Source organism: Peromyscus leucopus, chromosome 4 (assembly GCF_004664715.2).
Source record: "Peromyscus leucopus breed LL Stock chromosome 4, UCI_PerLeu_2.1, whole genome shotgun sequence".
In the NCBI taxonomy this organism is placed as follows: domain Eukaryota; kingdom Metazoa; phylum Chordata; class Mammalia; order Rodentia; family Cricetidae; genus Peromyscus; species Peromyscus leucopus.
The window spans coordinates 47931600-47959074 of record NC_051066.1 but is presented as its reverse complement, the minus strand read 5'-3'; the positions used below and the strand labels follow the sequence as shown (position 1 = coordinate 47959074).

General features: G+C 45.7%; 1 protein-coding gene across 1 annotated transcript; it reads right to left on the bottom strand.

Annotated features, from left to right (window-relative positions):
• Positions 1–1161: 1161 nt before the first annotated feature.
• LOC114704488 (cytochrome b reductase 1) lies at positions 1162–27475 on the bottom strand. The gene is made up of 4 exons (XM_028885750.2): positions 27196–27475; positions 14182–14390; positions 2338–2492; positions 1162–1650 (listed from the first exon to the last, which is right to left on the bottom strand). Exons 1-4 carry the CDS (start codon positions 27386–27388, stop codon positions 1350–1352), a joined length of 858 nt encoding a protein of 285 aa, XP_028741583.1. The 5' UTR covers positions 27389–27475; the 3' UTR covers positions 1162–1349.

The following is a 27475-nucleotide window of genomic DNA, read 5'->3' as shown; positions in this document are numbered from 1 at the left end:
ACAGACAGCCCAGGATACAAGTCTCTCCAAATCAAAAGTCGTTCAGCAGCTAAGATCATGAAGAATAAGCACTGTAATGACTTAATCATGATGGCTGTGAGTACCCCAGCCCAGGTCTTCCTGTCAGCAAGACAGATGCCCTATTAAGATTAAAAGGGCATGGAGGCAGGCTCTGGCTTGTTGGCAGTGGCTGAGGCCCCAAGATCTACATCTAAGACCTTATGGCGCCTTTCCCACCCTCTAAAGGGTCCCCTTGGAAGAGGACCAAGGGTAAAGCAGCATCCTGTAACAACTCCATTAGACTCCACTTGGCCACTTCATTCAGGGGTGGACGGCCATCCTGCCATGCAGTTTAAATGGGGGAAAGGAGTCCAGTGAAATGTAGGCACATGGGCAGAGGAGCCAGACTGCCAGGTTTGAATGTCAGTTCCATCAACTTAAGAGTTATGTGATGTCGGGCCAAGTTACTAACCTTTCCAAGCTTCAGATCTTTCACCTAAAAATGGGGCTAGTAACAATACCTGTCTCACGATGTCTGTCTGGAAACCGAAGGAGCTAATATTTGTAAAGTGCCTAGTAGGAGAGTGGCTGGCACATAGTGAGAGCCAGGCAAGCACTTTGGAAAATAAAACAGAAACTTGAGGGAATGTGCTCGTCACGGTGTGCGGATGCAGAGCGGGTTATGCAGCTTGAGCTCAGATGCGTTGGCACTGCAAGAGAGGTTCAGAAGCTGAACTGTGAACCAGCTCCTGGGAGTCTAGGCACTGGGCTGAGTGTAAGAAATCTTCCAGTTCTAACCAGAGATCTCTTTAGCTGTCTTTGACCCAGCAACTGCTCCAAAACACCTTCATGAATACTCTCACGTCCAGGGCCCAGGTGAGCCCAAAGTAGCTGGAGAGGGAACAGGAGGCCACCATGGGAAAAGGGAACTGGTTCTTTTTCTAAAGGGCCGCTCCCCACAACATGTTTTACTCACAACAGCTGTGTGGTGTCAGGGTCCAAACACTGGTCCAGGTATTTGTGATCTTATTTTTAAAGTTAGGGCTGGTTCTACCTTGTTCTGAAATCACCGGGCTCCCAGAATTTATGGGGCCCAGTGAGAGGCCAAGGGTGCACATCCAACGCTCGGGTCCTCGAGAATAAAGAGCAAACAATCACAACTCATATTGATCATGTCCTTTTACATTTGGTAAGTTCACAGGCCTTACAATACAATCAGTCTCAGGAAATCCTCCCTGGTGACCACAGTATACCTCGACACTATGAACCCAAGTCACCTATGACTAGGCAGGAGAAGCTGAACTGTACGGCTGACTTTGGAAGAGAATTTACGTGGCTGCATCTACATTTCACATGGTGGATCTCTGGCCAGCATCCTCAAGACCGAGAGTTCTTTTTCTGGCTGTTCCCTCGCTGCTTAGCTCTGTATCTGCTGCATCTGGGCTGCGACCGGAGCTTATTGCTATAGCACCTTCCATTCCATCGGCGCCTCCATTTGGCTGAAGGAGGATAGACCCTGGTTCTGTGGGACGTTTCCATTGTGGTCTGGTAACAATCCAGAAGATGAGAGCCCCATATATCAGAATCAGAAGGCCCAGGGCATTTGTAAAAACACCCTCTGGCGGGAATGAATGGTAAGAAGGGTTTTTCCTGTGGAGAGAGAGAGAGAGTGGAGCCAGTTACAAGCACACAACATATACTGAATCCACCTGCTCAGAGTGAACCATGGTACAGCTTCAACATCAATGTCCTTACAGCATGGCCTTAAAGAGACATTTAGGGTATACTGTGATTCACACTGTAGAATACTTTAAAATTCCACGTGAGGAAAGACTACAGTATTTGGGATACCTCATGTCATTTGAAAACTGGAAAAAGATACAAACAAAAACATATACACACTATAGTTACGATTAGCATAAAAATGCACCCCCAGAAGATGAATGCACAACTCATAGCCCCAATAATTCTATGTTTTTAGTAATATTATATGATGTGTATGGGATGATAACTTAAAATTTTGCTGATAAGATGGCTACTTATGGAGCTAGAGAGATGGCCCAACAGTTAAGAGCATTGCTCCTCTTCTAGAAGACCCATTTGTTTCCCAGCCCCCACACAGCACCTCACAACTGCCAGTAATTCCAGTCCCAGGGGATTGATCTAATGCCCTCTTCTGGCCTCAGAGGGCGCAGCATGCATATAGTACCCAGACACTCGTACATACAAAATAGAAATGAATCTTTTAAAATAGCTCTCTATATTATGTTTCCCCAGTGGATAAGTATTCCGTATTTTCTAGCTTCAGTATTAGGAGAAAGAAGGCGGCAAACTTACAGGACAAAAAACAGCTTCTCCGTCACTCCCATAAGGATCGTCGCAATCACAGCTGCAAAGAGGAGGAGTCCAGAATACACATGTATGGGCATGATGACCGCCCGGAGAGAAAGCGGAGCCCATGGCAGCAGAAAGATGAAAAAACCTAGGATAAGCTGAACAGCGGAGCACAGTGTTACCATTTCACTCCAGTTTTCAATTATCCTTCTAGCTGGGTGGGATGGCACGTGCCTTCAGTCCCAGCACTCAAGAGGCAGAGGCAGAACTAAGGGGCATAAAATGAACAGCAAATTTCTCTATGCACAGTTCCAACATCCAAAGGTAACAACTAGAATAATCCCTGTCTTGAATATCCTTCTAGAATGTGTGTGTGTGTGTGTGTGTGTGTGTGTGTGTGTGTCTGTCTGTCTGTCTGTGTCTGTCTGTCTGTCTGTCTGTGTTTGAGACAGAGTCTCCCCAGGCTGGCCTCAAACTTGCAATCCTCTTATCTCAATCTCAACTTTCCAAGTGCTAGGACTGAGTGTGTCCAGTTTACACAATTGATGTTCTTAAATGTACACATGGGTAACCTCACTTGCTTTTCTTAACAGTGGATCTTGGAGATGGGCAGATGCTTCCATTTTAACATTTTTGCCTAGTTTAATTTGTTTAATAGTTAGTACTCTATTTTTAGGATATAGCAATTTATTTACTAAGTATGAAGTGAAATGTTTTTTTTTTTTTTTTCTCTTCTCCCTAAAACCAAACACAGGACACACAGTTCAGTCTGGCCAGCCTACAAAGCTATGTGGATAGGAACTGATGCCAGGCTGGGTGCCATGATCCCAGCCCCTGGAGGCAGAGGCTGTCAAATCTCTATGAGTCCAGGCAAATTCCAGGACAGCTAGGGCTATAGAGAGACCTTGTCTCAAAAGCCAAACCCAGAGAGAAACTGACAATGTGTTTCACAAGGAAGAACCAAATGCAGCCCTAGTTCATGTCCTCAATAACGATGTCTGCAGTAGCATGCTTCTTTACAGAGGCCAGGAAGTTCCTGCATGCCCTGAAGTCTGTCCTGGCCCCACACTTCTGTTAGTTTGGCCCCTGGCTTCTGCCCAGTAAGTATTCCCTCTTCGAGAAATAAAAGATGATGTAGTTGCTATCAGATTATTGAATTTATTGAATTTAAAGGCACCTTTTTTTTTTTTTTCCTCAAATGCTTTTCAAAGGAAAAGGGGAGCGTTATGGAAGGTTTGACTTTGTTGAAAGTGTTTCAAGATGTAATGATGCAAACTTTATAATTTGTGATAATTTACAATACACTATTTCCTTTTAACCATCTCCGTCTTACTACCTTACAAGTGAAGACAGCAATTTATAACCTAGTGGACTCAAAAGCTCAAGAGTCCCTGTCCCAAAGCCAGCAGTTTCCAAAGTGACCAGGAACACTTAAGACTCAAGGGCCTGAGGGATGGATGCTCTTAGAGCAGTTGTTGGGCTGGAACCTCCAGCTCACTCCTGCTCGATCTGGAAAGCTCTATTCCTCTCTCTCTCTCTCTCTCTCTCTCTCTCTCTCTCTCTCTCTCTCTCTCTCTCTCTCTCTCTTCTTCTCTCCTCTCTCTCTCTCTCTCTCTCTCTCTCTCTCTCTCTCTCTCTCTCTCTCCTCCCTCTCCCCTCCCCTCCCCTCTCCCCTCTCTTCTCCTCTCCTCTCCTCTCCTCTCCTCTCCTCTCCTCTCCTCTCCTCTCCTCTCCTCTCCTCTTCTCTCTCTCTCTCTCTCTCTCTCTCTCTCTCTCTCTCTCTCTCTCTCTCTCTTTCTCTCTCCAAACCCGGTCCACTCAGAGAAGCTTTGAACAAAGGGAAGGCACCAAAGAGCCCAGTCCCACATTATTGGGGCTGCAGCAGCTCCTCCCCTGAAGTTGCCAGCAGCCCAAGACCCCGCCCAAGTGCTCAGCTTTTGACCATACTTGGGCACAGACCCAGCTTGTGGTGGACACATCATCACCCCTCCCCTCCAGGCTATATAAGCTCCCTGCTTCAGTTCAGGTGCATGACTTCTCCTGCCTGGATCTCTGGGACTGCAGAACTCACCCAGGAGTTGCTTTGCTCAAATAAACCTGTTCTTACTGCATCAGCAGAGAAACATGTTATTGGGGTACAGAAAACCTGTTAGCAATGTCTGGGCCCCACACAGGGCTGCTATGTCAGACTTTCTAGATGCCAGAAATCCGCGTTTGAACAGGGTGTCCTGGAGATTTATGTATGTTCTGATTTGAAGACCACAATCCAAAGACATGTTTAATGGCAGGAGTCATCACTATGGACACAGTTCTTCACACAATGGATCCCGTCCCAGGAGGTAAGGAAAAATAAAAGCTAAAAACGTATTACTCAGAGATGAAAAGTGAAAACAAAATGCAATCCTAATCATGCTTAAAAGTTAAACATCTAGGGTACTGGAGAGATGGCTCAGCAGGTAAGAACACTGTCTATTCCTGAAGAGGACCCAGGCTTGGTTTCCAGGACCCACATGGGGGCTACAATCATCCTCAACTCCAGTTCGTTGGGATCTGGTGCTCTCTTCTGGCTTCTGAGGGCACCACATACCCACACAGTACACTTACATACAGACAGACAAAACACTCATACACATAAAATAAAAATAAATCTTTTAAAAAATTAAACATCAATTTCCTTTTATATGTAGGTATAACAAAGGCCTAAAGGAACTAATCTCAAATGTAACGATGGCTGTAGATTTGGCATTATCCGTGACTTTTGTCTTTCCTTTATGTTTTTCTACATTTGATACATTTTTAAAGTAACATGTGATCTATGGTGGTATGAATGAGAATGGCCCACATAGGCTCAAATGCTTGAATGCTTGGTCCCCAGCTGATGAACTATTTGGGAAGGATTAGGAGGTGTGGCCTTATTGGAGGAGGTATGGGACTAGGGTCAGGCTTTGAGGTTTCAAAAGACTACCACCATTCCCAGCCTCTTCCCTGCTCCTACTTGCAGATCAAGATGTGAGCTCTCAGCTGCTCTGCCATCATGCCTTTGCTCCACCATCATGGACTCTTAACCCTCTGGAACTGTAGCTCAAACTACTTTCTTCTGTAAGTTGTCTTGATCATGGTGTCTTATCATAATAGAAAACTAAGGCTCTGCTACACTTAGATAACAAAAGTTTACTTTTATAGAGTCTGTTTAAAAAACAGTTGAGTGTTTCTCAGTTAATTATTACTCTCTTTAAATATATGAAGATCTCTACTGTGCTAGTTTATCTCATGTTTAAGAAATAGATGTGTTTTGCCGGGCGGTGGTGGTGCACGCCTTTAATCCCAGCACTCAGGAGGCAGAGCCAGGCGGATCTCTGTGAGTTTGAGGCCAGCCTGGTCTACAGAGCAAGATCCAGGACAGGCACCAAGCTACACAGAGCTACACAGAGAAACCCTGACTTGAAAAAAACAAAAAGAAAAAGAAAAGAAATAGATGTGTTATCCCAGGTTGACCTCAAAACTCACTGAGCAGCTAAGAATGACTTTGAATTTCTGATCCTTCTGTCTTCATTTCCCAAATGCTGGGGTTACAGGCCTGTGCCACTGTGCCCTGCTGAAACAGATGTCTTTAAAAAAAAAAATAGTGCATGTGAACTTTGAGACATTTAAAAAAATCTTTTATTGCAAAAGCCATTCATGAGAGCAGGGCACAGATATGGCTAGCTTTCACACCAGCTATTGTTTGCTTTGGGGGCAGGAGGATTAGAAGTAGATTTAATGATTCAATTTAATTACTGATCACATGGAAGCTTTTCCCACCTCCCCTTCGTCTTTCTGCTATCCTTCCTAAGTACTCATGCCATCAATTTCCATACATTTTGAAACCTTTGTTAGGAACGGGAAGCCGTCTTGGTGCCTGGTCTGCTCCACCAGATGAACCAGCTTCCTGCCCTCCTGGTACTCACCCACTTGCGTAGGGCTCACCATACCATAGCCAGGTGTGGCGGCACATGCCTGGAAGCCCAGCCCTTGGGAAGCCGAGGCAGGAGAACCACAAGTTATCCAGGATAGCCTGGGCTCCATAATAAGACTTTATCTTTCAAACAGGGAGCTGTGTGTGTGTGTGTGTGTGTGTGTGTGTGTGTGTGTGTGTGTGTGTGTGTGTGCTGGAGAGGTGGCTCAGTGGCTGAGAGCATTTGGTGGTCTTGTAGAGGACCCAGGTTAGTTCCCTAGCACTTACATGGCAGCTCACAAAACCCTCTAATTTCAGGTACTAGGGATCCGACACCCTCTCCTGGCTCCAAGGGCAATAGGCATGCATGTGGTATACATGTAGGCAAGCACTCATATAAAAACTAAAAATAAATAAATCTTTCTTTAAAATCTTACTGTCATGTCTAACCTTGTGTTACAGCTTTTTCTTTTTGCTGATTGCTCTCAAACGTGAGCATACACCCAAATGGCCTGGTGAAGTTGTTGTATAGCAGGTTTTGGTGCCCAATCCCATGGTTTCTAATCTAATCTGGATGGAAGCTGAGAACCCATGTTTCTCATTCCCCTGGAGATGCTGCTGCTGCTGCTGTCTGGTGACCAGGCTTTGAGAAATTCTAGCTTACTTCATATCCACGTTATGTTCTCCACATGCAAGAACACAATGACACTTCACTTTCAAAGTTAAAAATGCTAACCAACATGTGAAGAACATGCCCGTAAATGTCGATAAAGCAAATTATGGCCACTGAAATGGCGGCTCCGCCTCTGACTGACATCCTACACCGCCCTGCTACACCATCTTTCCATCACGTGCCCCCGACAACATCTCAGCCTGGCTCAGCCCCTGTCATGACTAACCCTGGCTGCTAGGCGCAATGGGGGCGATGCCCAAGGAGGCTGCATCGGTGGGTACTCCTGGAGGAGAGGGGCTCAGCCCTGCTGTCAACCTCACCCACCAGACCTCCGTCACACTGTCCTCAATGACCATTTCCTCTTGGCAAACCAGGAGCTGCTTCTGAGAAGAGCTTTGGTGTGCTGCCAGCACACCAAACAAAGTGTCCCAATCCAAGGACTCCTCCCTGTCTTCAGTGACAGTTGAGGTTGGTGTTGCATCTCTGAGTTTCCAGCTGGTCTACAACCTGCCTCCTGCAGATCTGCTTTTAGCTAATTGTGTCTTCCCAGTCCCCACATACTCTCCTTTTCTGGTGGCCTCCTGTCGGTATTTTTACATGCCTAAACTTCTCTAATGAAAAGCAGAAGGGGGAAAAACCCACACAAATATTCCCCAAGTTTCCAAATACCAACTTCAGCTCATAGCCCTCCCTGCTCAGTGACTGCCCACACTGCCCACATTCTTCCTACTCCACTCACCCAAAGGGCCCGCCAGAGCTTTTCTGCTTCCTCTTCAATCCACTACAACCTTGCTTCTGCCCTCCAAGGTCATCACTGACTTCCCACCACCAATCCTGATGGGCAATTTCTAAATCATGTCTGCAGATCTTCCTAGAGCACTAGACATCCTTCAAGTCCTGAGGGGTTCCCCCAGGATCCCCATCTTATCTGCCCTCTGGTTATCATTCTCTCAACCACTTTCTTCCCAAATCTACTCTCTAAATTCCACCTCCTAAATAACTGGGATCTATCCACCGTCTTTCACTGCTAACACCACCCCGCCATGCCGTCGGATCTCTCCTCTGGACCTCAGAACTGCTTCCACTAGACTTCCTATACTGACGTCTCGACATCCGCCCATTCATGTTCCATATCCATTGGCAGCCTTGCCTCCTTCCTCTTAAATACAGCAAACTCTTCCCACGGGCTGGAAGACACTCTGAGCTTTCAACCCCAGGACCGTGGCTCAGGCCTCAGGGGAACTTCCTATGCTCCTTTATCATCAGAGCACTCTCCCAGGACACTCGGAACTCACCATCTACCAAATACCCAGGTACCGGTCTCTCTCTCCAAACATCACAAAGGCAGAGACTATGTCTGCCCGATCCCGCGTTTGTCTTGTGAAATGATGTATGTCCCTGCTTTAGGAAGGTACTTGACGGTAGCAGACACTTAACTTTGCTAAATAAATGGGTTCTGCTGACATAAAATCCATGTTCTTGACCATGAAGACGCCATGACCCCCAGTAAAAATGAAATCTCCCATTTTCAGATCACCAAGGAGCCTACCACCCATTTACACTCTAGTGACAAGAGCCAATGTATCATCTCAACGTGCTCCACCCAGGCTTGAGCCTTTGCAGGCATAATTTGGTTTTGACTCCTATGATTTCGTGAAGGATCATTAGCCTTACTGCTGTAGGTGGAGAAGTTAAAGTAACTCAAGGTGGCCACCTGTGAAATGTAGGGACCAACCATGTCAAACGGGTCTCACCTGTGTAGTGGCGTTTGCATTTAATCCCAGCATGAGAGGCAGAGGCAGGTGGATCTCTATGAGTTAGCCCAGTCTATACTGGGAGTTCCCGGCCAGCCAGGGCTACACAATGAGACCATGTCTAAAAAAACTAAAACCCAAATAAATAATAAAAAACAGAACAACCAAACAAGAAAGCAACAAACGAACTAACAGAGGTCTCCCTAACTGCAAACCTTGTTTGTAAATTGTATGTCCTCTGTATGTGAGCAAGGAAGAAGCTACCAGCCAATGCCCCTTGCTCCAAACAAAACCAAGAAGTGTTGCGAAACCAAATTTCTGAGAAGTCCAGAGAACACAGAGGAAAAAGAGAACTAAGAATCAAGATATTTCAGAGCACAGAGAAGTCCAGATGATCAAATACATCTTTAGTTCACTGTTCAAAATTTTAATCTACTGATGTCATTGTTTTATATTGATGGATTAAAGAAGAGAAATCATGTTTATCTCAACAGAGAAAAAAACATGCAATAAAATTCCAGATTCACTCCTGATAGACAGAGAATAACAAAAGCCCACAAAACAGCGACAGGAGATGGAAAGCAAGAGTACGCCACAGTCACCTGTCAGAAACATCCTTTCCAACGCAGCGTCAAGGATTCTTCTCTCAAAAGAAAGAAAAAAAATCCTTTTTTTTTTTTTTTTTCCTGGATCTTGCTCTGTAGTCTAGGCTGGCCTCGAACTCACAGAGATCTGCCTGCCTCTACCTCCCAGTGCTGGGATTAAAGACGTGCGCCACCCCCGCCTGGCGGATTTTTACCTCTTCTTCCATACACTTCTACAAACTCCCAGAACATTCCCCAGCGTCTCCTGTACTGTCTAGGCAAGAGCACGTGACAGAGCTGCCATTGCAGACAGACGGCCAGAGGAGGGGCGAGTCAGGAAAAGATGCCGTGGAAATGATCCAGATGGCGAAAACTGAAGGGGGCGCAGAATCACAGCACACACAGTACACCCAGAGGGACCTGGGCAGTATTCACATAAGAAAGAGAACGGAGGGGGTGGCGCATGGCAGGAAACTTGGAGGCTGAGGCAGCCACTTGATAGAGTTCAAGACCAACCCGGGCCACACAGGAAGATTCCCTCAGAAAACAAAACAAACAAAAACAGAGAAAGGAAGGAAGGAGAAGGTGTTGGAGTACGTTAGGGAAGGTGGGGACTTCATAATAAAGTCAGAGAAAGGAAACAAAATTGAAAAACTGTAACCCTAGATGGAAAATGATTCACTTGGCTGCACTGCAACCAAGAATTTCTACTTATCAGAAAGAGAGAGAGAGAAGAAAAATGCAAGATTCAAACTGGAAGAAAATGTAGCAACACATCTCAGTAAAAAGGAAGCTGATTCAGAATCCCTGTCAGTCCTTAAAGAAAAGACACACAAACCTGTTTTTTACTGTGGACAAAAGAAACAAACAGGTATTAGAAAATGAATGAAATAAGTATTAGAACCACAAAAAGACGTCTTTTATTTATTTAACATCTAAAGTATGGTGTGTGTGTGTGTGTGTGTAGATGTGCCTTGGTGTGGGTGTGTGTGTGTGTGTGTGTGTGTGTGTGTGTGTGTTTGTTGGGTATGTGTGTGTGTGTGTGTGTGTGTGTGTGTAGATGTGCCTTGGTGTGGGGTGTGTGTGTGTGTGTGTGTAGATGTGCCTCGGTGTGGGGTGTGTGTGTGTGTGTGTGTGTAGATGTGCCTTGGTGTGGGTGTGTGTGTGTGTGTGTGTAGATGTGCTCGGTGTGTGTGTGTGTGTGTGTGTGTGTGTAGATGTGCCTTGGTGTGGGGTGTGTGTGTGTGTGTGTGTAGATGTGCCTTGGTGTGGGGTGTGTGTGTGTGTGTGTGTGTGTGTAGATGTGCCTCGGTGTGGGGTGTGTGTGTGTGTGTGTGTGTGTGTAGATGTGCCTTGGTGTGGGGTGTGGAGGTCCGTTCTCCCCTTCCCCTGTGGGTCCTTGGAATCAACCTCGGTCATCAGTCTTAGCAGAACGTGCCTTTATCCTCTGAGCAGTCTCACCAGCCTGAAGACATCTTTTTATCCCGACTGGTTTGTTAGAAATTAAGAGTTTGAAGAAGAGGCAGGAAGGGTTGTGAGTTTGAGACCAGCCTGTCTCCAAAAACTGGGAAGTTAGGGGCTGGAGACCGCTCGGTTGGTAGAGTGCTTGCCTAGCGAGTTGGTTAGTTTCCAGGACAGAATTAGAGTCTTCTGGAAAGGCAAAACCTCACGAGGAGTTGCTGCCCTCAGACTGCCTACAGGCAAGTCTCAGGGCCATTTTCTTGATTAATGATTGATGTGGGAAGGCTCAGCCCACTGTATTTATTTATACCACCCCTGGGCAGGATAGGATATCTTGGATGACATAAGCAAGCAAGCTGAGGAGGCTGGTTCAGTGCTTAAGAGCACAGGTTGCTCTTCCAGAGGACCGGAGTTCAATTCCCAGCACCCACATGGCAGCTCACAACCGTCTGTAACTCCAGTTCCAGATGATCTCTTACACAGACACACATTCAGCCGAAACACCAATGCATGTAAAATAAAAATATGTCAACTAAATTTTCACAAAAAGAGAGCTGAGTAAGCCAAGGAGAGAAAACAGTAATCAGTAGCGCAGGATGGTTTCTTCTTCAATCCCTGCCTCCAGGTTCTAGTTTGTTAAACATCCAGACATCCACTCTTTGGCAGGCAGACCCTGGCTTTACAGGGGTGAGCTGGAGCCCTGCAGAACATTTAATCTTAACATCTCTCCTCCTCCTCAGCCTCGGGGCTAGCGCTGTTCCTTGTACAGAGCTGGAGGAGCACAAACTGAACTCCTAAACTGAGATAACACGGTGCAGGAGGCGGACCCTGCGGCGGAAGTGAGCGGCAATGTGGCTCTTGGAGACTGAGGCGTCCCGTGTCCTCCTCCCAAAAGTGGTGGCCGCAAGGACCAGCATTCACGGTGAGGACGCTGTCTTCACTGGGAAATGAAAACTGATTCCTCATTACTGAGGATTTAACCTAGAGACCTCACACATACCAGGCTAATGATCTCCCACTGAGAGGTATCCCCGGCCCTCTTTTCCTTTTCCTTTTGAAACAATGTCTTACTAAGTTACCTGAACTGGCTTTGAACTAGTGGTGGCTTTGAACTAGTGATCCCCTTTCCTCGGCCTCCTGCTTAGGTGGGATTTCCAGGCCCCTGCTCAGTTTTTGTTTGTTTGTTTTTTGTTTTTGTTTTTTTGTTGTTGTTTGCTTGCTTGCTTTGCTTCCTTTCCTGAAGAGTTGGCCTCTTTCACTCTTTGGGTAAGCTCTTCAAGCCATGACACCCTTCTGGTGGTGGAAATGCAGACACAGTACTGCCCTGAGCACAGTCCTTCCCTTTGCTGGCCCTCAGAATACAACTCAGATTCTGGCTTTCGCCATTCTGGTCTCAGAAGCGCTTTCCCCTGCACCAGTTACCCGAAGAGCCTTAGCTTTCTAGTGGCTCTTTACCACCAGGCTCCCGCTCTCCTAGGACCACTACGGAATGGGTCGGTTTGATCGTGATAAACCGAGGTGCGTTCTCTCAAGCAAGCTCAAGCACACGGGCGAGCATGTGCCACAATGCGCGCGGTGGAGGTCTGAGGACAGTCCGCAGGAGTCAGTTCTCTCAGGCGTGTCGGCCCAAGGGATCCAAGCCAGCTTGTTGAGCTTGGCACCAAGCGTCCTCACCTGCCCAGCTGTCTCAACAGCCCCAAGTCGTCTCTGTGTTGTTGATTTTTAACGTTCATTGTTGCTCACCCATTGACACATGGCACGTAACTATTCCCACAGCTCTCTAGTGTTTTTGCTTACTCTGTCTGATGTCTTATGTCACTTTTAAAAAACTATGCAGTAAATATGCATTTCCCCCCATATGGCTTTTAGATTTTTTTTTTTTAACCAAACTTCCGGCCTCACCCATTTCACACCACACAGATTATACACATTTTTTTCTCTTTTCCTTGTCTTTGTTTTTTACATTTAGGCCCTTAATCTGGGTCTTCCTCCTGTTATGTGATGTGGTACATATGGTTTTCTTAAATGCACAGAATCTGTTAAATAAGTGTTATTCTAACACGAACAAGTTCTTACACATACTTGGACTTTTCTAGCCTCTCCGGTCCTTCCTGTATTTGTTTTGTTTGCTGATAACTCATTTGAAACCAGGAAGGTGTGCCTTCATTTCTTTAAGGGTTTCTTGGTTATTTTGGGTAGTTCTTCTTCTGCATAACAATTTCTACGATTCCCACTAAGTTTACATTGAAAATTGTGTGAAACAGATATTAATTGAAGAGGGAAAGATATGTCTATATTAATTTTTCTCTTTCAGTATCATGGTATCTCTAGTATGTTCGTGGTGGTTTGAATGAAAATGGCCCACAGCTCATAGGGAGTGGCACTATTGTGAGGTGTGGCCTTTGTTGGAGTGGGTGTGGCTTGTTGGAGGTAAGTGTGTCACTGGGGGTGGGCGTTGAGCTCTCAGAAGCTTAAGCCAGACCCAGTAGTCTGGGTCTGCTATTCAGCTAGAGCTATTTTCCTTATTGATTGGGAAGACCACAGTGGTGCCGAGTTTTTTATGGATCTTCCTCCCGCCTGGCTCCTTTCCATTCCCAACCCATACACCCAGGACGGCTAATTGATCTAACTAACTAAGAGTGTCCCAAGAGAATATCCACTATTTAATGAAAACACATCACAATTCAAGGTTTTACAAATATATATTCATTTAGAAGAAAAATGGCCGATATCTGGTAAGACAGCCTGCTTTTTAAAGGGGCCATTTATCTTAGGGTAAGCTTTGAGGTGGTGTGTACCCATTCTAGTGTCTCACTCTGTAGCCATAGAAAAATAAAGCTCAAAACGATACCCCAACCAGGAAGGTGAATATACACCGTGCTAACAGGAAGGACAATGAATCAATACCGTTTGCCAAGATTTCTCAATGAAGTGGCCAAGACCAAAAGACTCAGAACATCAGCTTTTACTCTTGTGACATAAAACTGCTAAGTGTCCCATGCCATTAAATTTCGTTTCAGTACGGTGTTTTCAGAATACATGCCTTTAACAATACATGCAAAGAGTAAGTAAAGGAATCACACTATACCTTTGATATCTTGCAAAAGGTTAACAAAGAAAATCAGCGTTATCGTTTAGAAAAGGGTGACCTAAAAATGCATCAGAGAAGGTGATAAAAACAGAGCTCCCACCTAGGCTTGCTGATTCAGAACACGGGATTGAAGTCTGGGCAATGCTGGTCTAGATGTGAGGAGACGGCAACTTCCCTATACTACAGGTGTGGAAATGACAGATCACACACCCGAGCTCCTAGGCTGGGAATTCTGAGGTTCGTTGCCTCCTTGGGGCGAGAGTTCTTGCGGACACAAGTGAAAGAGTAAGTTCCGAGCCCATCCTCAGTCCCTGGGCTGCTTTGTTCACACGTAACAGCGAGACACTGACCTGTTGAACGTAGAGTATGACGACCGTCAGTCCGACCCAGCTGTGCAGACTGTACATATGAGGGATGCTGCGGACATTATGGTAATCAAACACGGCCACTACGGAGATGATGGCGAGGACGGCAGCCACAGCATTTAAGCCCGCATGGATGGATTTCATCAGAAACTTGCTGCACTTCCAAGTCCATGGCAATCTGTACGCGATGATGGCTAAGGAAACAGCGTGTTTTACAAATCGACCCCGAGTAAACCCTCTGACCCACTGGACAGCTTCCTCTGAGGGACTTTCCCCTTGGCTTCGGCTTCTCCCAGGCTCCCTTTCTCTCTGCACCTCCTCCTCATCCTCCCATGCTGCCATTTCACTCCTGAGTGTGTGCCCCAAAGACATAGATACATACGTTCACCGGCAGACACCACCGTCAGCCCACCATTCACAGTAGCCCAAATGTCTATCATCAATAGTAAGAGAGACACACTGCCGAATAATATCCACTGAAGACAGTGGATGCACTTTATGTATACTTTTCAGCATATATACTAAAATTCAATAAAGAGCCTTAAAATATTTGAAGTGCCCACATTAAGCAGCATACGATTAACTTTTTGTTAATTTGTCACGAAGACAACCGTGTGCCCCTCTCCCCCTATCTGATCCATGTCAGGAAAATTCTAACTATTTGGAAATGTGTGACAGTTGAAAATTCTGAAGAACACTTCCTTGGGAGATGGATTCCACTCCACCAGTCATGGGCCATGTCCTTTCTTACTTCCAGGAAGTAAAGAAAAGGAGACCGACACTATCAAAACCCAATATAATTGGGATATATTAAAATTTTTTAGGTTGGAGAGATGGCGCATGGTTAAGAGTCTTTATTGTTCTTGCAGAGGGCTCAGGTTCAGTTCCCAGAACCCACATGGTAGCTCGCAACCATCTGTGATACACATTTTAGTGGGTCTGACACCCTTCTTCTGACCTCCTCAGGGTCAGAAGTAACAGTCACGCACAGGGTCCACATACATACACACATACATACATACATACATACATACATACAGGCAAACACTCACACACACAAATAACTCTAAAACATGTACAGGCCTTAAGGCCATAAAAACATGAAAGGAGAAAAACATCTAAAACTACAAAGATAGATGGGAATGTGACCTTGTTAAAGTTCTCATTGTAAGAGACCATGAGTCCTGCCCCGTGGTTCCATTCCAACACCCGAGAGCTCCCACCAAGAGGACGGTATTTCTTTTACTTAACCCAAACTCCAAGGGATTGTTGCTTACTAGTCAATGTATTATGTGGGTACTTTATAAAAATGCTGATTGAAGGCCAATCAGATGGCTCAGCAGGGCAAAGCATTCTACCAAGACTGATGACCTGAGTTCGATCCCCAGAACCCACAAATTGTCCTCTAATCTGGACAGTTGTGCCCGGCACGCACACACATACACACACAGAGAGACTAAATAAATGTAATAAAAACATGTTTCTTGCTGATTGACCATATTAGGACATGGAGACCCGTTGGCTAATCATTTCTAGATTCAGTGAATCTCTTCAAGCAATTTATCACAGTACCTTAGATTTTAGCAGGTGGCTCAAGGCACTTCATCTCAGCATATTGGTGTCTTTCTATTTCTCCCTGTGTCTTAGAGCCTAACACAGCCTCACAGTATGAAGGTCCATGAATGTTCTCCAAAGTCTTATTTTGAGCTAGTTGTAGTTCCTAATGTAACTGTGAGAGCTCATACAGAAAGCTCTCAACATTCTCCCTCCAGGCTCTCCAGACACCTTCTGACCTATGACATCACAAACAGGAAACTGACATCAGCGTGACTTACTGCCCTGATTCAGGTTGCTCCAGCTCTGCTTACTTGTGAGGGTGACCCACAACATTTTTGAAAATAAATGAACACAAAGCTCTTTCAGCAGACAGACCAATGTCTAGAAACCAAATTAGTGTCAACTCAAACACCAGCTTATTCTCCTCATGCTTTTTCTTTTTTAAGGATTTAGGGGCACACCTCATATAATCATGGAGAGTAGATGCCTCTACCCCATGACATGACTAAAAGATTTTTAATCTACAACATGAGGTCTTTTACAATCTGTGTGATCTGAGAAGAGTAAAATTAGTAAAGTGAAAATGTTGTAAGATATTATTTTAGGGTGTGTTACTTTTGTTTATGTTGCATTTGTTTAATACTGTGAAGCTGTGTTACTTTGCCTGTCTAAAACACCTGATGGTTTAGTAAAGAGTTGAATGGTCAATAGTAAGGCAGGAGAAAGGATAGGCAGAGCTGGCAGGCAGAGGGAATATATAGAAGGAGAAATCTGGGAGGAGAGAAGAAGTAGCCAGAGAAGGAAGAGGACATCAGGGGCCAGCCACCCAGCTACACAGCCAGCCACAAAGTAAGAGTGAAAGTAAGATTACAGAAGTAAGAAAAGAAAAAGCCCAGAGGCAAAAGGTAGAAGAGATAATTTAAGAAAAATTTGGTTAGGGGCTGGAGAGATGGCTCAGAGGTTAAGAGCACTGACTGCTCTTCCAGAGGTCCTGAGTTCAATTCCCAGCAACCACATGGTGGCTCACAACCATCTGTAACGAGATCTGGTGCCCTCTTCTGGCCTGCAGTCATACATGCTGTATACATAATAAATAAATAAATCTTTACAAAAAAAAAAAGAAAGAAAGAAAGAAAAGAAAAAAGAAAGAAAGAAAGAAGAAAAGCTGGCAATAATAAAGACAAGTCAGGAGAGAGAGCTGTGCAGTCAAAAGGCAAAAATATTGAACTCATGAACTCAGGCCTAGACATCATTCTTAATCTAAGATCTAAGCCCTCTGTGTGAGTCTGAATGTAGAAGTTCGTGAGAGGCACTGCAAATCATGTATCAACTGAAATAAACAACAACAGCATGAGAATGTACAATATAGAAAGACATAAAATAACCGGAGATAGAACTCAGTGGTGGAGTTATCAGGGCCTAGCCAGTACAAGGCCCTGGATTTTATTTCCAGTAATAGAGATGGGGGAGAGGGGGAGAATTACACTTTCATTCCCTGATTTAATGTCATTTCACACACACACACACACACACACACACACACACACACACACACACACACACATTCAAAGACAACTGAACTTCCAGTCAAGCATTTTATGCTTCCCAGTACTACAGGCAACACAGAGGAATGCGCCGAACGTCACAGAAGCCATTGCATTCGTGCAAACGTGTGTTTGTTCTGTGGGTTATTATTTTGTTTAGAGCAGGAGCTCACTATTATGACCCAGGCTGCCCTTGAACTCCTGACCTCAAGGGATGCTCCTACCTCAGCTCTCGGGCGGCCAGCAGTTTTAGATGGCTGCACACAAATGCTCTTTCTCCAGTAGTGGCAGCGACCGAGCATATTTAACCCTTCACTGATGGCTGTGGCATCCGCAAAGCTCTGGTTATTTTCTGAGGGGAAGGCCAGGAGGCAGTTCTGAAGTGGAATATGTGCTTTGCCACTTACCCAAATGGACCCTGACAATTACAATTTTAGACTTTGTGGTACTTTTCTATTCCTTCTATTGCTTCCTCTCAGGTTAGGATTCTCATTAGCTCTAAGTTCTAGCTTAATTTTCTTCATGTTGTCCCTAATCTTAACATTTGTTATCTGTGTGGTCAGGGCACGGGGACTTTTTTTGTGTTACTTTCTGTGTGGGTAAAAGGATTCCTTATTGTTTTAACAGTAAAACGTGTGTTTTTATAAGCCTGTGAACCCAGTAGCCAGTTAGGCCCCACTCTTCACAGGGGCTGTGGTGATGTGAAGCCTTCCTGTAAAGGACTCCAGGGGTTTTCCACATCTTTCCAGGCGGTCCAGAAGCTCTGCTGCATGGCTGAGTGTGTTCAGAAGGCTCTCTGGACAAGGGAAGTGTGGCTGGAAATAGTGTATTTTCAAATACTGTTTACCCATTTCCCCAGACATATAAATATCCAAAACACTATGCGTTTAAGGAAAACCGGGTGAGCTTAACAAATCAGACCACATTTTTTTTTTTTCTTAAACAAGAAGCTACTCCTGGCAGCTGTAAAACTGCCTAGAGTGGAGAGTACCAGCTCCCGCTCTCCTCGCCAGCCTAGACTCTGTTCCTGCGGTTGGTGAGGAGGAGGAGAGAGCAGGAATGTGTGAGGAAAACAACCGTTCTGCTGGGGGGCTCTGACCCGAAGGACCATTCCCTCCAGGAGATGAGGGGAAACATGAAATGCGTGAGGAAGACACTGTCAGTGCCTTCAGAAGGGAAGCAGTGAGTGGTGGAGCATGCTACTTTAAAATCGTTAAGAAGAAGGGGGCGCTGGGGGGGAGCTCACAACTGCATGTCATTTTTCTCAAGTCTTTCAAGATGGAAATAGAGTCCAATTATTAGAACATTTATCAGAGCCCAGTTGCCTAATCAAAATTCAGGGATATAAGAAAATATACATTCTCTAGGAGGTGGTCTCTGGGTTGACACCAGCTTTCTTCCCATCTGCGTATGCAAGTGTGTGTCACATGTAAAGACTGAGTCTGTCAAACGGAGATCAGGTCAAGGTGAGGACTTAGGGGGCAGATATGCCCCCAGATATAGAAAATGCCTGACCATAGTTCCTCTCTGCTTGAACCTTGTGAGTCATGAAGGAAGAAGCATGTCTATAAACATCTTGTGCCTGTCACATATTGGGAAGTCACAAAGTATCTATGAAAAAAATTTTTTTAACGAAGGAGCAATTAATTCTGCATTCTCAGCACATAAATAGATTCTCGTGCTTGTTTTGTTTTTCAATTTTATTTGTTTATTTGTTTGTTTGTTTACTTTTGGTTTTTTGAGACGGGGTTTCCCTGTGTAGCCCTGGCTGTCCTGGAACTGACTCCGTAGACCAGGCTGGCCTTGAACTCAGAAAGATCCTCCTGCCTCTGCGTCCCAAGTGCTAGGATTAAAGGCGTGCGCCGCCACCGCCTGTCTCTTTAATTGTAGGCTTGAAAAGTAAGATATAACTGGATACGATGGCTCCCACCTATATTCCCAGCACTGAGAGGTTAAGGCAGGAGGATTACTGTTAGTGCTAGGCTAGCCTGGGATACAGAGTGAGTTCCAGTCCAAATTGCACTACAATGAGACCCTATCTCAAAACCAAGTAAGATATATTTGAACATCTGAATATATTTAGGCCATACAATGTGATCTTTTGTTATGTATGATGAAATGGTTAGTTTAAACTAGCTGATACATCAGTGTTGTTGCAACAGATCCTCTTCTAATATTTACTTATTTGTGTGTGTGTGTGTGTGTGTGTGTGTGTACGTGTACACGCGCGCGCGCGTGCATGCACATGTGCACTGCTGTCCACATGTGGAAGCTATAGGACAACTCTCAGAAGTCAGTTCTGCCACCATATGGGATTTAGGGATCAGGTCATCAAGCCTGGCTGCAATCACCTCTGCACACTGAGCCATATCGCCAGCCCAAATCCTCTTTTAAAAGTACAAATTGGGACCTGGAAGAATGTCTAGGAGGGTAAAATGCTCCATGTGCAATCATGAGGATTTGGGTTTGGGCACTGGGGTTGGAGACAGGTCCCAGGGGCTTGCTGAGCAGCCAGTGTATACTAATCAGTGAGTTCCCAGCTCAGTGAGAGACTTTGTCTCACACAATAAGGTGGGGAATGACAGAGAAGGACATTTGAAGTTGACCTCTAGCCATACATGCACATGCACTCGCAAGTGCTCCAACACATACATGTGCATATTATGTAACACACACACACACACACACACACACACACACAAATAAAATGCACAAATCAAAATCTCAAGACAATCGGCACTACAGACACAAATGCTAGTTTATATAAGATCAAATGTGGCTTTCAAATAACTAAAAAGCATTTTGCTCTTGGGCACATTTAACAGCACAAAGGGAATTTAAAACTAAGCGTTTGAAGTACATGGGAATTTGAAATCACTTATGAAGTCTCCTTAAACATGGGGGCCTTTACACTTCCCTTCTCTTTTAGAATAAAGCATTATTTTCCCTTCTGGCAGGATGTTCAGAACAGCATCATCCATCCCTAGAACTCACTTCCCTGTGTACCCAGTTTACCAGGTCCTATCCAGAGTGCCTCAACTCTAAATAGAAAAGCAAAGAGCGTTTGATCTCTTTAAAATCCCGTAGTTGGCTTTAACCCAAAAGTTTGCAACACACCCGAATACCAAGAAACTGAACTGAAGATGTGAGTGATGTGGACAACTGGGGATTGTCTCAGCGTTCTGGCAGTGAGGTGACTGAAATCATCACAAAGGCAAATGCTTACTGGCAAATAAATGTCTGAAAAGTATCAGGGCAGGAAGAATTCATCAACTGGCTAGATATTTTTAATACTGAGGAGTGTTTTCTTTTTATATTTTACTTACCTTTATTTTACGTGTACCCAGTTTGCCTGCATGAATGTCTGTGCACCACATGCAGGAAGTGCCTGAAGAGACCAGAGAGGGTATTGGATCCTCTGGAACTAGAGCTATAGACAGCTGTGAATCACTGCATGGGTGCTGGGAACTGAACCCCAGTCCTCTGGGAGAGCAAACTGTTTTCTTAACCACTGAGCGATTTCTTCAGTCCCCTATCCAGGAGTTTTATGTTGTTAGAAAACTGGCTGTATTGAAGTACTGGACCTGATTTAACCTGATGAGATAGATTGCTGGGAACCAAACCCAGGTCCTCTGGAAGAGTTGTATATGCTCTTAACTGCTGAGCCAGCTCTTTCCAGCCCCCACTGAACCAGTGTTTAAACATCTGTACTCTCCTGGGAAAATGGGAGAATCTGGCGGCTGTGGACGGGCATCCCCACACAGCCACACTCTGCCGCTGCCAAGTGGGAGCTTCTGTTCTGCCAGGTTTCTGCATGCCAGGCCTGACCTCTCCAGGCATTCCCCGTATTTAGCTGCGTGAGGATGTAACCTGGTGTTACCTGTCCTCATAAAAGAGCTGCTTGTTACCAGTGGTATTAGGCAACGCCACTCACTTACAATAAAAACCTCTGGCTGGCGATCCTTGTCTATACTTGGAGGAACAACGAAAACCCCATAAATTCTTGATGAGAATGGTAAGACTTTGGGTTTCCCAGAGAGTAGTGGTAATTATTTTATCTTGTGTTTGTTTCCTGAGGCAAATTACCACAAGCTTAGCAGTTTAAAAGAACCAACATTTGGGGTCTTCAGAAATGGCTTGGATCTGGGTTCAGCTCATAGCTGTCAGTAATTCCAGTTTCACGGGGTGGGATGCCCTCTTCTGACCGTCTCAGGCACCAGGCATGCATGTGGAACATATGTATTTACGGGACACACACACACATATATGCATGCAAAACTCCCCCCACCACACACAAAATAAATAAGTAAATAAATAAATAAATCATTTTAAAGAAGGAGAAGAACCAAAATTCGGACCAGCAACATGGCCCAGCGGATAAAACAGCCTGCAGTCAAGGCGGACCACCTGAGTTCAATTTCTGAGACCCACATGGTAGAAGGAAAGAACCAACCCCCATAAGATGTCCTCTGACCTCTGCACTCTTGAGTGCCACACACACACACACACACACACACACACACACATGCACGCAGCACGCATGCACATGCAAACACACAAATAAATAATAAATGTAATTTAAAACATGTTTTCTTTTCTCAGACCTGAAGGACAGGAATTCACAATCAAGGTGTTGAGCAGGTTGATCCCCTGGAGGACCGGGGAGAGAGTGCATTCCATTATTTTCTCTTAGCAGCTTGTCTCTTAGCAGGCTGCCCATGGGTTGCCATGCTCCTCAGCTTGCAGACACACCATGCTGATCTCTGCCCCATCCTCCATGGCCTTCCCTCTGAGACTTTGTCTCTAGCCTCCTTCCCCTTCCTCTAACAGGGAAGCCAGGAACTGGATGTGTAGCCATCCTCGGCCAAGGCTGATCTCACTTGCAGGCCTTCATTACATCTGCAAACACTTGTTTTCAAGTGAGGGCACATTCTCAGTACCTGGGACGAGGTTGTGGATTTATCTTTTGGAAGCCAGTTTTCAACCACCATAAGACCCTTGCAGGGATCCTGGGATCCAGGTCTATATAGCATCACGGAAGATGCGGATTCCTGTGGGGTGTGAGGTGTTCAAGACCTGATCCCTCCAGCACAGGTATGCTCTCCTGGTGTCTGAGCTGTCCCCTGGGAAAAGGAGTGTGGGGGTGACTAACGAAGGCTGTGGGTAGCTACGTGGACTGGGGTGCCTATTGAGAAGGCTGTGATCTCCAGTTCCTGCCCTATGTCCCCGAGCTAGCTGGTTCCCTGCGGGGGTGGCTCTAGAGCGCTCTTGTGTAGCAGAAGGATGAAAAGTTTGACTGGAGGAGGTTCTAGAAAGAGGAGGGGGAAAGGAACAATAGACCGCCGTAGTGACACACATTTCAAGTTCTTCGGAAGGATACCCAGAAAAGCGAGGCAGAAGAGAATAGAGAGTCAAGGGTGCCGGGGTTTTGTGTTTAGGGTTTATTTATTTTATGTGTATGAGTGTTTTGCCTGCATATATGTATGTATGTGCACTACCTATGTGCCTGGTCCCCTCAGAGGCCAGAACAGAGTGTTACTGGAGTTACTGGATAGTTGTGAATCACCATGTGGGCGCTGGGAACTGAACCCAGGTCCTCTGTAAGAGCAATAGATGCTCCTAACCACTGAACCAGCCAGCCAGCCCCCAAGGGTATGGGTTTTTAAAAGAGGACAGATATAAAATATTGGCACTAAGCCAATGGGGGGAGACATTAGCAATGTGAAGTGGACAGGTTGATGTAAAGCTCTGGACAGTAGTGTAGGCAAGGGGTGAGGAGGCACAGAAGTACTCAGGCAGTCACAGGCTATCAGCCGAGAAGTCTGGGAACAGAGATGCTTCTCCATTAGGACAGGACTCCTTTCTTCCCTGGGTTTGGCTAAGTGGTGTTTCTAAACCGCTGAACAATGACTAGGTGACAGGAACGGTGCTTTTACCTTAGATGCTGTTATTATTATTACCATTACAAATGGGTGGCTGTAAAACTGCATTTGGTTACTAACAATTTAATGATGAGGCAGAAATAACTCATTCGGCAGTTAGCTATTGCCAGGCATAGAGCTCAGTGACAAAGCCCTTGAGTGACATGTAGAAAGGCCTGGATTTGTTCCCAGCACAGAAAACAGATAGTTCTACTAAACAGGGGCAGAGGCATGGAATGCAGCTCAGTAGTAGAGCATTTGCCCAGCATGTGCAAGACCCTGGCTTCCCTCTAACACCACTGGGGGGGAAAATCAGGAAGGAAAAATTTACTGACTTATCGTGTGCTTCTCGGTACTAAGGATCCAGCAGGAGCAAACTAATTGTATTTAAAGTACTCTACCAGTTCCATTATTAAGTGATTCACATGTGGTTTTTGTAACAAAAACATGTTTTGAGGTACTTTGGACTGTCCCTTCATGCTCTGTAAAAACCCCAGTTCCCAGAAGCTGGGAGATTTGTTATAAAGGTTTCTTCTTCGAGGCTCTTGGGGAAATCATCTGGGGACTTTCTCCATTTTCTTCTTTGCTAGGGTTTAGTCCATGAGCCTTTTCAAATATATTTAAGTGATCTTGGAATTCGGTCACTTATAGGTGCATTCGGAGGATATTTCAACTGCCTTTAATAACTGCTCTTTCTTTTGGTTAGTCTTTTAAATGCCACTTAAATGTAGTTAAATTCTCTCACAAAACCAGCCTGAGATCATTGTGCTATTTAATCTCTCTCCCTTCAGCTTCTGTCACAAAAGCAGTTGCACATACAGAAAGGAAGGAGTGTAGAATTGCCAAGACTTCTGTTCACTAATGCAGACGCCTGAATTTTCCACTTTTCACTAAAGAATCCTTTCCAGCATGCTGAACCTTTAGAAAGGTCGGCGGCCACTTGGAGCGCTTTCAACTGTTTGGCTCTGCGGCCTTCTTCACAATGGCCGTTTCTCTGATTTCTCTGCAGTATTTATTTCATAGGAAGCATTTGTTTTAGAGAAGCAAAAGGCCTCTTCCGAACGCTTCCTCATCCATGGCAGAGTGTGACTAGATTTCCCATTAGTTGGAGATTTTATTTAGCAGAGAGCAGTGGTCCACACCTGTGGTCAGTGGCACACACCTGTGGTCGGTGGCACACACCTGTGGTCAGTGAACACACCTGTGGTCAGTGAACACACCTGTGGTCAGTGGCACACACCTGTAGTCAGTGACACACACCTGTAGTCCCAGGACTTGCAATGTTCTAACAAAAAGATCTCTTGAGCACAGAAACTCAAGTCTAGTCTGGACACCATAACCAGTGTTATGTTTTTTGTTTCAGACCTCCCATAATTTGTTGTACTTTAGGAATGCATACATTTCCCAAAGTATATCTGGTATGTGGACAGAGGGGAGAGATTGACCCTGTGGCTTCTTTAAAAAATTTTTTTTTATTTTATGTGTATTTTGCCTGCATGTATGTATGTGTACCATATGCATGCCTGGTGCCCACGGAGGTTAGAAGAGAGTTAGAATCTCCTGTAACTGGAGTCACAGAAAACTGAGAGTCATCATGTGTTGGGAATTGAACCCTGATCCTTTGGAAAAGCAGCCAGTGCTCTTAACAGCTGAGCCATCTCTCCAGTCCCATTTCTGTGGCTTCTTTCTTCAGCTGACTCCATTCATATAGGTCCCAAAGGACCCGTCCTTATTCTGAACAGTTTCAAATACTATTTACTGTTTGCTTGATACATATTTAAAGTATTTTAAACTCAGAGCAGTGGCTGTGTATTAGATATCCCTGCATCATCTCCGAATGCCCGTGTATTACAGAATAACTCTTATCACACTCTCTACTAGAAATATAACATCTTATAGCATAAAAATATCCATCCCCAAGGCAGTAAAGTGCCCTGTGACATGACTGGTCTCTGGCCCATGCTTCTCTCACAGCCTCTAAAGTCAACTTCAGATGTCTCTAGAGGATTTAGGATGGTTCATCAGTTCCTCTGAAAGCCCTGTGGACCCTGTAGATACTGTACTTTAAGTTTTGATCTATCTAATCTGATTCTGATGTGGGCAGTGGCAAAGAGCCAGGCACTCAATCGCAGGGATACAAACAGCAACGCTCTGCAGTGTGCAGTTGCTAAGGCACGAGTTAGGTGTAGTAAAGGCATGCTCAACTTGCAACTTCCAATGGATTTACTGGGGATCCAAGACCATTCTAAACAGAAGAGCAGCAGTGTCTGTCCCTTCCGCTGCAGGCTTCCCACTCTTGGGTTGAGGGGGATTTGTGGGCCAAGGTGTGGAAGAACTAGTAAGAATTCTGCATGTGTCTACATGTATGAAAAGGCTAGTTTTCGTTCATTAACTGCATTATGTGATTAGAGTGGGTCACGACCCTGGGATCCTTGTAAACAGGATTGGTAATGTTGACGGACAAACAGTGGTACATCAGCACAAACAGACTGACTAAGCTTAGAAGAACTCTGCCCAAGAGCAGCAGATGAAAATTTCCAGAACCTCCATATACATGTTTTTGCCCCAAAGTAAGTAAACAGATTAAGTCCAAAGTTTACCAAAAAAATAGAAATCATTTTAGGAAAAGAGCAAAACGGATTCCAACATGAGTAGAGAGTCTCAAAGTATATTTTAGATGAAATTTTGGCTCCCTAAAACGACCACTTTTCAGGAACTGGGCATATTGCCATAAAAGCACACTAAATGAAAGCATTGAGAGGAAATTGTTGTAAATAAGGTGTTGAAAGAACTTCTATTTCCTTGGGGACGTCAATGCCTCCGTGTCTGTTTATTCTTATAGAATGGAGTGGAGACAGTACGGTAAGTAACATGTGCTACGATCTGCGTTTTCCTTACCCTCAACTACAGGACACAGTCCAAACCACTGAAGGGTTTCATGGTATCCGGAGCTGTTTTGGGTGGGTGGAAGCCATGAAGAGATGTTTGGGACCAGTTGATTAAACAGAGAGTACTAACAGCTCTGACCAAACTGAAGGGCTCCACCAGGAAGGAAAGAGCGTTTCTGGTGACTGGAACTTTGGAACTTAGGGTGGTGGTCAAACAGCTTGGAACTGTGCAACAAAATGGCTTGGATGCTCACCTCACACCCGAGAAGCCTCCGTAGGCTGAGCGTTAGTAATACCTTCCCTCACATTTCCGTGGAAGAAGGCTGGCCACACAGACAGAAAACATTTCCCTTTAGGAACAAAGCCAACACTTCTGTGTTTGCTTGTTTGTGGTACTTTGATATTGGTGAAGAGGCGGTTTGTTCAGAGGCCAGGATGGAGGTTCCAGCCGGCTGGGACCCATTCCGAGCCTCTTGAATAGTTTCTGTGAACCAATCCCAGCAGAACGGCTTTGCTTTTCTGAATGTATTCTCAATGCCACCACCTTTTGGAAACGTGAAATGGTGCTGCACCACACTGGCTGAAGGTGAGATAGTCAAGCGGCATGGCGTGGCAACACACACACACACACACACACACACACCAACAGTTCCATACTGCCCTAGTGCAGCCAGCAAACCGGACCCAGGGCAGCCAGCCATCCCTCAGGGCCACGACCTGCCCGCCTCTCCCACCCAAAAGAAACTTCGGAAACTTTTGCCACATCGACAAGTGGAGCGAAGCCAGGCAGCATCCCGTGAGTGCTCAAGAGGAAAGGACAAGAGGGGAAGGTGGAGCAGAGGACTCCTTTGGCTCCCGCTGAGGATGCTGCGCAGGCACCCGAGCTCCCCGCCTTCCTCTCTGCCTCTGAACCCTGAAGGAGTTCAAGAGCTGGCCTCCCCGAAGCAGGGCTTCGGAGCACCTGACTGCGCAGGCCCTCCCTGCCTACGGGAGTAACTTTCCCTAGTTTCCTGGATCCCTCGGAATCCTCCATGGCGTCCCGGTCCCCACCGCGCAGTGACCCCGCCACCCCCTCGAGGGCCCCAGTACCGATGCCCTGGATGAAGACGAAGCCGGTCACCGCGAGCACCGGGTGCCAGTTAAACTCGAGTGCGCCGCCGTCCCAGCCAAGCCCCTCTCGGTAGTGCAGGACCCAGACCAGCACGAAGATCACCGACAGGAAGCCCACGAGCAGCGCCGACACCAGCAGCCCCAGGAAGCCCCGGTAGCCCTCCATGGCCATCAGCAGCACCCCATGCTCCGCCACAGGCTGCTGGAGAACTCTGCGCGGCGGCGGCGCGGCAGCCTCGGGGTACTGGCCCGCGGCGGG